This window comes from Mustela lutreola, chromosome 11 (genome assembly GCF_030435805.1).
Source record: "Mustela lutreola isolate mMusLut2 chromosome 11, mMusLut2.pri, whole genome shotgun sequence".
NCBI classification, from domain to species: domain Eukaryota; kingdom Metazoa; phylum Chordata; class Mammalia; order Carnivora; family Mustelidae; genus Mustela; species Mustela lutreola.
The window spans coordinates 49,121,176-49,135,523 of record NC_081300.1 but is presented as its reverse complement, the minus strand read 5'-3'; the positions used below and the strand labels follow the sequence as shown (position 1 = coordinate 49,135,523).

General features: G+C 48.0%; 1 protein-coding gene across 9 annotated transcripts in view; it reads left to right on the top strand.

Moving 5' to 3' along the window:
- GREB1L (GREB1 like retinoic acid receptor coactivator) overlaps positions 1-14,348 on the top strand; it is a 272,164-nt gene that overhangs the window by 241,260 nt on the left and 16,556 nt on the right. For all 9 annotated transcript variants that reach the window (XM_059138916.1, XM_059138915.1, XM_059138914.1 and 6 more), the window contains 8 exons: positions 1,605-1,720; positions 2,328-2,572; positions 5,504-6,090; positions 6,312-6,414; positions 9,196-9,351; positions 9,629-9,768; positions 11,964-12,125; positions 12,276-12,480. In XM_059138916.1, coding sequence (XP_058994899.1) covers positions 1,605-1,720; positions 2,328-2,572; positions 5,504-6,090; positions 6,312-6,414; positions 9,196-9,351; positions 9,629-9,768; positions 11,964-12,125; positions 12,276-12,480 — 1,714 coding nt within the window. The remainder of the gene's footprint in view (positions 1-1,604; positions 1,721-2,327; positions 2,573-5,503; positions 6,091-6,311; positions 6,415-9,195; positions 9,352-9,628; positions 9,769-11,963; positions 12,126-12,275; positions 12,481-14,348) is intronic.

The following is a 14,348-nucleotide window of genomic DNA, read 5'->3' as shown; positions in this document are numbered from 1 at the left end:
ACCCAGCATGGACCCTAATGCAGGGCTTGAACTCACAACCCTGAGATCAAGACTGAGCTGAAATCAAGAGTCAGATGTTTAACCCACTGAGCCACTCAGGTACCTGGATAGATTGATTTTCAAAGACAAAAAAAAAAAAAAAGTCTCTCAAAATTGGTATATAAATATATGATTAAAAAAAAAGTTAAAACAAAAAACAAGGTTAAGGTGCTTCCCACTTTATAAATTATGTATATTTTATTTGAGTAATTGTGGGTATATTTATTTTTAAAGGCTATTTTATCTAGACACCAACAAATCATTAATCAAATCTTATTACATTTTTTTCTTGCCTATTAGATTTCTTTTTATCCCATTTTGTGTTTAGCAAAAGAAGTACCTGTCTATTTTAAAATGAAGTGTTGGGGCGCCTGGTGGCTCAATGGATTAAAGCCACTGCCTTTGGCTCAGGTCATGATCCCAGGGTCCTGGGATTGAGCCCCGCATTGGGCTCTCTGCTCAGCAGGGAACCTGCTTCCCTTCCTCTCTCTCTGTCTGCCTCTCTGCCTACCTGTGATCTCTGTCAAATAAATAAATAAAATCTTCTTTAAAAAATGAAGTGTATGCATTACTTAACATCTCTTACTCTTTGTTCTCTAAAGCATTACCAGAAGTGTCCATTTATTTCTTATAATAACTCCTCCTGGAAAGCTGTTATGAGCATAGTTAAATGCTAGACACTTTGTAAAAGTAGTAGAAACCACCTCATCTACTTAAGACACAGCCTATTTTCTTTCTGCTCTAAAATATAAAAATCTGTAAGATCTTTTCACTTTTGAACATCTTTCAAGTTGGTGGGATTTTTTTTTCTTCTCACCGATTGGCGTTCCATTTATTAAAGATATACATAATGTACATATGTGTTAATCTATATCAGAAGGTGCTGCTTCATAGGTTATTTGTGAAACCATAAACTAATTGCCTTACTCTTCTAAGTAAGGGGCAGGGTTGTTGTTGTTGTTTTAATTGATCCAGATTTGTTTATATTTTTAGCCTTCTTGAGAAAGACTTTTGAGAGTCCCAAGCCAATTACTTGTCGCTTATTTTGAAAATCAATATAGAGAGAAAGAGAGGAAATAACCATCAAGGGTAGCTAACTTCACGATTTTCTTGGTGAAAATGTCTGTTTTTATGGAGTTTTGTTGAGATGCTTTTATTAGTCATTCATAACTGAAATTATCTTTTTCAGTCAGTCTGTTTCAGAAGTCTGTCCCTTACATGAAAAAAGTATATTTGAGAGCCTTGAGTCAGGTAGTTTATCCAAGGTCGTTCATATTGTATGTGTCTTTGGCCTGTGTGCTACTGTGTGATGTACACCAAGATCTCCTGTATTATCCTACTGAGATAAAACTGAAGGCCACATTCTTCCAGAGTGCTTTATTATGCTTTTTAAGAGCAATTTAGTATATGGGAGTGCGCGCACACACACACACGCACACACACACACACACACTAGAAGTCATTTGGAAGCACAAAGGCATAAAAAATCTGCACCTAGAAACCTTTTAAGAAGTGGAAACTTAACTAAGGGGTTTTAATTTTATCATATGGGTCCCTTTCTACAGACCTGGAGAGGAAATGAACCAGAAGAGTGGACCCCTCGGACATACCAAGATTTAGAAGGTCTGCCTTGTATCGTGATATTAACTGGCAAAGATCCTCTTGGAGAAACATTTCCCAGGTAGGACGCGAACGGTCAGTTCTCATTTTTCATTAATTGCCCGGCTGAGCCAATGGCTAAAACTCGGCTGACACTTAGCCATTTCACTCGTTGGGCAAAGAGGAAGAGAATCGCTTTCTTCAGAGGGAAAAGACACACACCCTTCCTTGCCCCTTTCTTTTGACTTTCCAGAGATTGCCCAGAATTTAGGGGAATGGAAGGTAGCCACAGTGAAAAGTGTTTCCTCATCAAAGCAGGGCCGCCAGAGGGGCAGGGAGGAAAAAAAAAAATCTGCCCCATACTGGGATCGTTTTGTTTGGATGAAGTGTCTCTTCATCTGCTGTTCCCAAGTTCTCAAGGGCCCAGGGCCTGAGGACGAGAAGGTAGCAACGGCAATAAAGACAGCATGAGCCGCATGCTGCCAGGGGGTCAGGCATTGCTGCAAATGTCTTCCCTGCGTCATCCACACACTCTCACAACAAGCCCGTGAGCCAGGCGCTGTTGTTCTGTTTTATCCTTGGAGAAAAGGAAGTAGCTAGTGTGAGGTCATAACAGCAAGGAGATGACAAAGCTGAGGTTTGAGTCCAGGCCAGATGGACTCACCCAAGACACCCTGACTTATGTGCAGGTCTTTGAAGTACTGTGACCTGCGGCTCATCGACTCAAGCTACTTAACTCGCACAGCCTTGGAGCAGGAGGTGGGTCTGGCATGCTGCTACGTCTCAAAAGAGGTCATCCGGGGCCCCGCTGTTGCCCTGGACCTTAGCGGGAAGGAGCAGGAAAGAGCCACCGCCAGCGAGAATGACGCTGATGAGCTGCTGATCGACCTGGAGAGGCCACAGAGCAACAGTAGTGCTGTCACTGGAACCTCCGGTCAGTGCTTCCTTTTCTCTCTGCAGGGGGGCGGGGGGATGGGAGGGAGGGAGTGGGGAGGCATGACTCACACCCCGCACTCATGTCAGAGGAGCCTTCCTTGACTCCGGCATCCTGTTCAGACCTCAGTTCTCCAGGAGAGGTACTTGGAAAACCTAACACTTGAACTGCCACAAAATACTTCTCTGGGCAAACATTTAATGAAGAGTTTGGTAATGAGCTAAGTATAATAAATAAATTTTACCAACCCCAGCAGGCACTATTTTCCCTAGTCCTTTCCACCTTTAATCACCTCAGGGGTATTATACATCTGATATTTGCACAGAAGCCTTCTTTTCCTTCTAGATCTGAAAGTTGTTAAGTTTGTGTTCATTGGCTTAGTACCTGGCATAGTGTTTGCATGAATGAATGAATGAGTGAATGAATAAATGAATGAATGACTTTTATAAGCAATTAATGGCAAGTGTTGGTAGACCAAAGGCTACTCTGGGGTCACTGGCTGTGCTGACCCACCATGCAGCCTGCCAGCCCCTCTCCTGGAGGGTCACTGAAAGGGCCTCTGGCCGTGCCTGGCATGAACTGTCTTCTGATAAATTATATTACAGTAAATGCAGCAGTTTCCATTTTTTTTCTCATTAGGAAAGTAATAAAACTCAACATAGAGGGGCGTCTGGGTGGCTCAGTGGGTTGAGCCGCTGCCTTCGGCTCAGGTCATGATCTCAGAGTCCTGGGATCGAGTCCCATGTCGGGCTCTCTGCTCAGCAGGGAGCCTGCTTCTCTCTCTCTCTCTCTCTGCCTGCCTCTCTACCTACCTGTGATCTCTCTCTGTCAAATAAATAAAATCTTTAAAAAAAAAAAAACCTCAACATAGAAAACTTGGAGAATGTAACAAAGGATAGAGAAGAGGTTAAAAATAAAAACTCCAGGGGCGCCTGGGTGGCTCAGTGGGTTAAGCCTCTGCTTTTGGCTCAGGTCATGATTTCAGGGTCCTGGGATCAAGTCCCGAATCAGGCTCTCTGCTCAGCGGGGAGTCTGCTTCCTCCTCTCTCTCTCTGCCTGCCTCTCTGCCTCTGCCTGCTTGTGATCTGTCAAATAAATAAATAAAATCTTTAAAAAAAAAAATCAAAACTCCAGGGTGCCCAGCTGGCTCAGTCAATAGAGCATGAGACTCTTGATCTTGGGGTTGTGAGTTTGAGCCCCACATGGGGGGTGAAGATTACTTCTAACAATAAATAAATAGGGGCACCTGGGTGGCTCAGTTGGCTACATATCTGCCTTTGGCTCAGGTCATGATCCCAGAGTCCTGGGGCTGAGCCCCGCATTAGGCTCCCTGCTCAGTGGGAGCTGCTTCTCCCTCTGCCCCCCCACCCCAGCGTGTGTGCAAACTCTCTCTCCCTCAAAGAAAGTCTTTAAAATAAATGAATAAATAAATAAAATAAAAATGAAAACCCCACAACTAGAGATCACCTGAACATTCTTCTTTCTCACATCCCCCCTTTTCCATCATCCTAACACATACAAGCAGACACACATAAAATTTCAAGTAGAAAGCAGCCTTAGTGTGTCTGTTCATCCTGGAAGCTGCTGTCAAATGGCTATGAGAATTGAAGAGGCAGTCATCTGTGGGGCAGTCTGTGTTGATAGGGACCCTCAGCCTGGAAGAGCATGAGAACTGTTCTACTGGGTGTGCCGAGCTGCTTGCCTTAGCCAGGGATCAGGACTGTACCTTTCTCTACACCCCCCGCCCCCGCCAACTCAGGCTCCCCAGAGGTTTGGGGGATAGTGAAGAGTAACAGAAGGGAAGGGGAACTATCACATCTGGGAGTTTCTGGATACCAGCATCAGCAAGGGAGAAGTGAGGGAGTGTTCACCTCCTTACTGGGGCTTTTTAATCAGACCCCCCCCCCTTTCCCTGCACTTCCAGAGCTGCCCCCAAGGCTCACATAACCTTAGCCTTGCTCCCATACTGGCACAAAGGTCATGGCTTGCCTTCTGCTGTTTAGCTTCCCTCCCTCTGGGGACAACCTGACCTGCCTGTGCTCCCACCACTGAGCACACATCCCTCAGCCTTGGGCTGACTTCAGGGGTCCTTGGGAAAGCTCACTGCCCAAAGTGTGCAGGCTCCAAAGCTCAAGGCTGTGGGGGGGGGGGGGGGGTGGGAAGCAGGCTCTTGTATAAGATGGAGGGACACAAAAGTCAGATGAGCAAGTGGAGCAACCTGGTTGCAAGAGCGTCCAGTTCCTGGCTGTCCTCTGGGATCCCCTGAGGTTGGGATGTGACAGACATGCCTAGCAGCACCAGTCTGAGCTCAGAGAAGGCCATCAGGCCTGAACGTATGAGCTTTTGGTTTGTCCACAAATGCAAGAGTGGCTGACCCATCAGAGGGGAAGACATATTTGAAGTGAATTGGCCAAGTGCACAGATGAAAGCAAGACCATTGAGTGTAGATTGTGCCTCACAACCTTTCTCACGCTGGTTTGCGCATCCATGGAAGTGGCTACAGCCTGGGGAACTTCTCCACAAGCAGAAGTGTGAGACCCTTGGACCCCAGCAGGTGGCAGATGTCCTGGGGCAGGACTGGAACTTGGAGCCTGTATTGGTCAGGGTCTGGAATGAATCAGGAGGCATATCCAAATGAGGTCACCGAGGAGAGTTTAATAACATTATGTCATTTACAAAAATGGGGGTAGGATTTAGGAAAGGAGCTCTAGGTAATTATACCTCTCTAGGTAATTATACCTGGGGGTATAATTACTCCCAGGGCGACCGGAGCACTCTGGGCCCCAGGAAGCCAGCAGAGGAAGCAGCATCTGGGACTAGAGAGGCCACAGCCCTCGGGCAGAAAGTCAGTCTAGCCTACCCCGCACGCAGGGAGGAGCCAAGGAATAAATTGCGAGCCCTGCTGATGGAGGGCATGGCGTCCTCTTCCAGGCTCCATCATGGAGAACGGGGTGAGCTCTTCCAGCACCGCCGACAAGTCCCAGAAGCTGTCGCTGACCCCCGGCTTCCAGAGCCCAGCCAACAGTATGGGGCTGGATGAAGGGGTCTCCACGGGCACAGCTGGAGCTGGGGAGACCCTGAAGCAGGAGTGTGATTCCCTGGGCCCCCAGATGGCCAGCAGCACCACCTCCAAGCCGTCCTCGTCGTCGTCCTCCTCCTCCTCCTCGGGTCCCCGGGCCCTAGCGTGGCCCGGGCAGGCGCCCCAGGGCTGCGGGGGCCTGCACGCCACCCTGCCCCCGATCGTGATCTTATCGAAGGCGGCCTACAGCCTGCTGGGCTCCCCACGAGGAGGCAAGCCGCCCGCGTCCTCCTCGCTGCTGCCGCACGCTGACGTGGCCTGGGTGAGCTCCCTGCGGCCGCTGCTGCACAAGGACATGAGCAGCGAGGAGCAGTCCCTCTACTACCGGCAGTGGACCTCGGCGCGACAGCACCACGCCGACTTCAGCAACCAGCCGGACCCCGCTTCGGGCGCCCGCACCTGCCACCCCCGGCGGCTGCTGCTGACCGGCCCCCCTCAGGTAGGCCCGCGGCCCCCAAGGAGGAAGGGAGCCGGGGAGCCGAGGAAGCGAGCGGGGGTGCGGGTGGGGGCGGGGGTGGGAATGACCCAGAGCCAGGAGGTCTTCGCTGGGGCCGCAGGGGCAGGAGAGATCCAGGAGCCCAGGTGTGAAATCTCGGCTCTCTTCTCCTTCGCTCTCCACCCCTCCCCCTCCCCAACTAAGAAAAAACCCGCTTCCCTCAGGTGGGGAAGACCGGCTCCTACCTGCAGTTCCTTAGGATCCTCTTCCGCATGCTCATCAGGCTCCTGGAGGTGGACGTGTATGATGAGGGGGAGATCAACACGGGTGAGTTCCGAACCCCGGCAGTGTGGGGTCGCGGGCCGAGACACGAGACACGAGACACGGACACCAGCTCGCCTTGCGGGGCCTCCGGGGGGCCTGACCTGCAGGGTTATCCGGAGGCCGAGGGTGCCGGTGCTAGCAGACGGCTGTGAGGACACGGCGGCCACTTTTTAGTTAAGTTGGTGGAGTCTTCCACCTCTTCTGGCCTCCCCTCTCAACCCCCGGCAGGAGGCAGGGCGAAGAGACCTCTTAGAAGGCCCTGGTAGGTGGATTAATTGCTTCTATGGGTTTAAAATTCACTTGCAGTGTTCTGCTTAGGGTCCAGGGCGTGCCTGAGACTCGCTGGTTACTTCCGCTTTAACAGCGGGCTCTGAGCCAAGGTATATGGATTCCTATAATGAAATTAAAACTGTGCAGAAGGAAACCTAGTGCCATAAACAAACGCCTTCTCCTTCACAGGAAGATGGAGGAGCTGGTGCTTGACAGCGCTGTGGGGGCTGGCTTTTTGTTTTTGTTTTTTAAGATTTTATTTATTTATTTGACAGAAATTACAAGTAGGCAGAGAGGCAGAGGGAGAAGGAGGCTCCCCGCTGAGCAGAGAGCGGGATGCAGGGCTCCATCCCAGGACCCTGAGATCAGGACCTGAGCTGAAGGCAGAGTTTTAACCCACTGAGCCACCTAGGCACCCTGGGGGGCTGGTTTTAAGAAGATTATCTCCTACCCTCTGCCTGCATCCCCTTTCCCAACCCTTCCCGGCCAGCAGTCACCGGTGGGAGGGTTCCAAGGTAGCACACCCAGCAAAGCCAGAAAGCGAGTGTGAGCAGGGATCAGCCAGCATTAGTTCTCTAGCCGAGGACAATGTGGCCTCGAAACTGGAGCTTCATGCTTGGAGCTACGGCCTGTGCTGGAAGGGAGAGCAGGCGAGCAATAGGGGTAATCAGGCAGAAGCTCTTCCAAGGCTCTCAAAGATGAGCCTGGAAAAAGGAAAGGCTTTGACGTCTTCTGTCAGATTGGCCCTCAGACCTCACCCCACTTTCTTGTCCTAAATAGATCTGTGACAAGCCTAAAGGACTAGTTCAGTCCAGAGCATGACTAAGCAAAATCAGCCAGGTCTTAATCATGTTATTATCACTTTCGCCCTAATTCCACTTCTCACCAGCTCATATTCATGATTGCAAATACAGACACGCAATCCCATCTTCCCACCCGCCTCTCCTGGTTTGTGTCCCCGCCTGAGCTGCACCAGACCCCCAGGCCCACCACAGAGCGGACCCAGAGCTCCAGGTTGGCCTCAAAACACTTAGGACTGCGGAGAGGGGACTGGGACCAAGAGGACAAAAGGCAGACAGACAAGGAAAGAGGAAACTGGCATCTCACCAATCTTCCCACAAAGTCCCTGGGCGCCACAAGGCAACGACACCTTTAATTTTCTCCTCAGATCCCCTTTGAGGGATCTGCTCTAGGGCTTTAACCTATATGATGGGCTCTGAGAGGATCTACCACAGCTGGGGCAAACCCGGCCTTTGTAGCGAGAGGATCTACCACAGCTGGGGCAAACCCGGCCTTTGTAGCGAGACGTGCGGTTAGCCTGGGTTTATTCCTTCTACCTCAGTTCAGTGCAGGTGAATGTGATGCTGCTCTGGAGAACCACAATGATATTTAAAACAAAACAAGAAAAACTAGAATAAGCATGAGTCCTTTTTTAAAAAAAGATTTTACTTATTTATTTATTTATTTGAGAGAGGGCATGAGCACGAGCAGGGGGAGGGGCAGAGGGAGAGGAAGAAATGGACTCTCCACTGAGCAGGGATGCTGGAATCAGGATCTGAGCTGAAGGCAGAGGCTTAACCCACTGAGCTACCCAGGTGTCCCAAGTTTGGGGTTTTAAATAAAATGCCAACTTTAGCTCAGGGATATAAAAATAAATGATACTGTGTTCGCAAAATAATAGCTGTACTTGTAGTCTTTAGGCTTTTTTTTTAAGCTTTTCTCTTTCTCCCTTTGTCTTAAGCTTTTGGATCTTATGAATTTTATCAATAATGACAATAACTATCCTCTATTGGATAGCCCCCTTCGCCAGCCATGTCTGAGCACTTTCAGTGCACCTTCTGGAATTCTTACAATCACCGCTCCCTGGGAACTGGGGGCCGTGGCTACAGGTGTGAGTGAAGTAGGAAGGAGCGGTCTGCACTCACACCTGAGGCTACTAGCTCTCCAATTTGACTGCATGTTGGAGCCACCTAAACAGCTTTAACTGCTGTGACAGGTGTCTGGGGACTAAAGGCGACTGTGGGGGTGGTGGCCTAAGCACGGGGATTTTTTTTTACAAGCTCCCAGGTGATTCTCCCATGCAGCAGACACTGGGAATCTTGCTCAGTGCATCCCCAAAATCTCGTAGGCTGTCAATATCTTAAAATTCCACAGTGAAAACTGTGAGGGAGAATTTAGATCACCCAAAATCAAACAAGCTTTCCAGACCATTTTGGGAGCTGGGATGGGAGACTAGTTGATCTCCTAGAAGCGGGAGTTGGTGGACCAGATCTGTAGAGGTTCATGCTGGGACCATGAGTCCTTCCTGCTGGAGGGTATTTTTCCCTCCTGGGCCTGAAGGAATAAATCTGGGCCCCTCTGCCCTGAGACATGGGAGATCATTTTTCACAAATGCCTTTGTTCACCCATCTGGGAGTCATGTTTCCTAAAACCTCTCATTCCTGACACTTGGGAGGACGGCTGGGAGGCTGGTCAGTCTGGCTGCTCTGCGCACTTTCTTTCTTCTTGTCCTAGATCACAGCGAAAGCAGTGAGGTCAGCCAGTCAGAGGGAGAGCCCTGGCCTGACATCGAGAGCTTCAGTAAAATGCCCTTTGACGTCAGTGTGCACGATCCCAAGTACCGTTTGATGAGCATGGTCTATACGGAGAAGCTGGCAGGGGTCAAGCAAGGTCAGTGCAAGCAGAGCTGGGCGTGCCTCTCTGCAGGTCACAGGCCACCTACATCCAGGCAGAGAAATCTCTCATTGAGAGAAATTTCAAGGAATTCTCCTCTTTGCTTTTCACTTCTCTTGCACATGTATTGACCACCTTTTACTTTTCATACCTGACTTCGCGGGCCTAAGTTATAGAGTCCTCAGAAGAGCCTTTCAGGGAGTGGGGGACATTTTTCCCAGGAGTAGGGGCTCCATGCATATCATGGCAAGGTTTTTTGCCCCTTGATACACAGAAGCAATAAAGGATGCCAAAGCCGAGGAGCCCGGGAAGCGAGGAACGGTGTCCATGATGCTGACCAAGTACGCGGCCTACAACACCTTCCACCACTGCGAGCAATGCCAGCAGTACATGGACTTCACCTCTGCCTCCCAGGTGTGGCCCCTTGTCCTTGCCTGTCGCCCAACGTGGATCTTGTGAGTCAGGACTGAAAAATACGGCTCCCAGTCTTAGGCCGTATTGATTTATAGACTGGGGCCGAGATGGAGCCGCTCATTTGTGAACAGAATGTGGGAAGCATTTAAATTAACATTACTGTGAGCTTATTAGGATGGTGGGCAGGGGGAGAAGAGGGAGAGAAAGAAGCTTGAGTTTTAGCCTCTGAAGTCATTCCATGGAAATGTTTCCATGTGTCCCGTTGAGGTTAGCTGTTATCTGTGATCCTGAAAAAGATTGGTTGAGAGGGTTGTTGACAAAAATGGTGCTCTTACCTAACAAGTCCACAGGGTGTGCCCTTTGAGCTGGGAACAGGTCTGCTGATCTGCACGGACAAGTCATATCCTGACTCCAGTGTGGAGTGATTTTGATCACTAGGCATACAGAGGAGTCAATATTTATCTTTTATTGAGGGAGGTAGAACCACAGAAGATGAGCCAATACTCCATAGTCTTTGGCTTCTTCTTGGCCAGAGCATCTATAAACACAAAAGGTGGGAAAGGCAGCAAATGACAGTAGTCCAGAGCCCATGTGGGGGATAAGTTCTATGTTCCTTTCTCCCACTTTACGTTCTTGATTTTTATGGCTTGGTTCTGAATGCCTAGAGAAGCTCTTCCCTCCCATAGGACATGCTGATGAGACTTCCCCCAAATTTGCTTCTGGTCTGAAGGATCAGGTCTTTACCTTTTTCCCAAAAGGTGCTAGAAGGGATATACTGAAAAACTGGATTGATCATTCTGCTCTTCTGATACAAGTTACCTTTTATGTCCCATTAGACATTGTCTCCCATTGGATGTCCCATTGGGCATCCCATTTTATGTCCCATTGTTTTCTTGGTGTTCTTGAAAACTTTTGGTGGGCTGGTTTATAATCAACTCACAATGCTTTACAGAATAAAGAAGATTCAAGGCCCCAGTCTATAAATCATAAGCTTTTAGAAAATTATTAAAAATCCTCCATCTGTGTAGTTAGTTTCCATGATTGTAGTACTCACTAAGTAGTATATTCCCACACTTGTGAAGCAGAATGAACTAGAATTTAAGGAAAGAATTACAATACTTTTTTCCTATGAAATGTAATATTTAGGTTAAAACTCTTGGGAAATCTACCTGATTTCTAGCTGCTGCTGAAAACCGATGCTGTCGTTTCATGAAGCCCAAATACTGTCATAAAGACCTTTATGTAATTATTCACTAAGATGGGTTACTGAGAGAGTATGTGAACTTTATTATTTTTTTTAAAGATGTATTTATTTATTTTCAGAGGGGGGAGGGGCAACAGGAGAGGGTAAGACAGAATCCCAAGCAGACTCCATGCTGAGCAAACACTCCAAAGAGGGGCTCGCTCCCACAACCCTGAGATCACGACCTGAGCCAAAATCAAGAGTCTGATGTTTATCTGACTAAACTACCCAGGCATCCCGAGCATTTGAACTTTGAAGCAAAAATAATTTATTTTTTTAACTCTACACTCAAATTGGGACTCGGACGCATGGCCCCAAAATCAAGAGTCACAAGCCATACTGACTGAGCCAGCCCAGGTGCCCCAACTTTCTGGCGGTTTAAAAAATAAATCAGATTTATATGTGGTCTTTTCCTGGAACCCAGAGTTCTAGGCTAAGTGACTATTCAAACTTCGTCAGCTTCTACTATAGCTAGGAAAGATGGGGTCACAGAGGCATTTTAGTGATGTTGGCCCTAATGTTTTACCTAGAAAAATGTTATTTATTTAACCTGACTCACATAAATGAAAGTGATTTTCCCCCTATAACTGGGCACCTTTGAAAATGTTCAGAGAGCAGGACATCCCATGGGGATATCTAACCTCTGCATAAAACCGAGTGGTAGCGGTTCTAAGAACATGAGGAATGCAAAGACGGTGCCAAGCAACAGAAACTTCTCCACCCTCAGGGAGGCTGTGTAGGGGGCAAGACGCTTGGATCTCACGTCACTGATAGTGACTAAAAGATGAAGCATTTGCCTTTCCTGCTCTTCTGATCGTGTGGGCACCACCAGCTCTGGTGGCCTAGAGAAGATCAGCTCAGTTTGCCTCTCTTAAAAACAACCTTAATGACTGGTCTAGGAGTTTGCAAACCATGAGCTCACATCCCCTCTCTTCCTTCTTTACAAACACAGATGTCTGACTCCACTCTTCACGCATTCACGTTCTCTTCCTCTATGCTGGGAGAAGAGGTGCAGCTCTATTTCATCATTCCCAAGTCCAAAGAGAGTCATTTTGTCTTCAGCAAGCAGGGTAAACACCTGGAGAGCATGCGGCTGCCCCTGGTGTCAGACAAGGTGGGTGATGGTGTCTGGATGCCAATGTTGCTCTCAGACCAACAGATCCAACATACTAGACTGGGTTCTCCAAACTTCTTAAATCTAAGGGTTTTAATTTCCCTTTTTGGTCTCTGGTTCTTTTTTTTTTTTTTTTTTTCCTTTCAACAGAATTTAAATGCAGTCAAGAGCCCTATTTTCACTCCTTCCAGTGGTCGCCATGAGCACGGACTCCTAAACCTCTTTCATGCCATGGAGGGCATCAGCCACCTGCACCTTCTGGTGGTCAAAGAATACGAGATGCCTCTGTACCGCAAGTACTGGCCCAACCACATCATGCTGGTGCTCCCTGGGATGTTCAATAACGCAGGCGTGGGTAAGGGGCCCCCGGGGTGCGGAGAGGGACTGCAAGATCGAGGGACCTCCGTTCTCCGCACGGGAGACTTCCAGAGGTTCCCCAGCCTCTAGAAAGAATCCTATCCGCCGGACCAAAGGACTTTTGATTCTCCTTTAAAGTTGAGTTTTCCTTTCCCTTTATCTTCAGTTTAGCAGAATTTTAACTTCCAGGGGCTAGTAGCTGAAGAAGTCACTGCTAGATTGAGTGTTCCGGGAAGGGCTTGGGATTCTTCCCAGAGTCGGTTGCCAATCTTCCAGGACTGAGGCCCTTGTGGCAGGAGTGGAACAGTGAGGAGGAGAGGAGCTAGCACCTCACTACGGTCCGGAGGGATCTGGAGGTGTCCCCGAGTCATTGCTAATCATTTTAAAGGCACGTGGCAAGTTCTAAGAGGGGGTCCTGTACAACCAGAAATTGGAAGCATCATTACTGTGTATGGCAGTCATCTTCAAAGTACCTGGACAAAGTCCTTCCCACTTTTCCCCATGGAGTTTAAGAGCAATGGGCTGAGTCATCAAAGGAGCACATGGTTATCTGAGCGCGTGACCGAGCTGTGGAGGGAGGAGACCTCCAGTTGGATTCAGAGCTGTGTGTCTGGTCACTTCCTGCATCGTAGTTCTTAGCCGTATTCCCCATCCGCTCCTGTGAGTGTCTGCAGTCTCCGTAGGACTGAAGACCAACAGTTGCTCATTGACACTTTAGAGGGATGTAGGAACATCCTGCCCAGAAACAGAGAATACAGAGGAGGCCTGAGTAGTTTCTCTAAATCTCTAAATCTACGCACCTCTCCTCTCCAGGTTCTCATCTTCTCTCGTCCCCGCGCCCGGCACCACCACCGCCCCTGCCCCACCCACGTCTCTCCCTCCCCTGATCTGTCCACCTCTCTCCCTTCCTTCTTAAGTCTCGTCTCTTGTTCCCCCTTCCATCCCTTTTCATTTCCTTAAAGTTTAGCCTTAATATGGGATTAAAATATTTTCAAAAACTAGTTTTTTTTTTTTTTTAAAGATTTATTTATTTGACAGAGAGAAATCACAAGTAGACAGAGAGAGAGAGAGAGGGAAGCAGGCTCCCCGCCGAGCAGAGAGCCCGACGCGGGACTCGATCCCAGAACCGTGAGATCATGACCCGAGCCGAAGGCAGCGGCTCAATCCACCGAGCCACCCAGGCGCCCAAAAACTAGTTTTGAATATGATTCTGTTTTCCATTTTTTTGACCTTATATCAAGTGGATTAAGGTTTTTACATATTCCTGGTCATCTGTCCTCTCCAAAAGCACAAATCCACAAACTAACTCGAATATTTCTCCATATGAATATGATCCTCAAATTAACCCACCCCCTTCTGTGCCTTACCAGTCTTTAGGTGAATTTCCTCATCCCAGATCTGAATGAATTTGCTTAATGCCAGTTTTGCCATTTTTGCAATAATTTGAGGAGAAACTAACATATATGCCAATGACATACATGCAAACTATTTTTAATTTTTAATTTTTTATTTATAAAAAAAGCATAAAATTTACCATCTTAGCCATTTTTAAGGGTCCAGTTCAGTAGCATTCACCATATTCATATTGTTTTGCAACTAATCTCCAGAACTCTGGTCAGCTCACAAAACTCAAACTCTGTATCACGGAAGATTAACTCCTTATTTCCCCCTTTCCTGGCAGCCACCATTCTATTTTGTGTCTGTAAATTTGCCTACTTGAAGTATGTCATGTAAGCTTGATCATACAATATATGTTCTTTTTTAATTTAATTTTAAATATTTAATTTATTTATTTGACAGAGATCACAAGTAGGCAGAGGCAGGCAGAGAGAGGGGGGAAGCAGGCTCCCCACTGAGCAGAGAGCC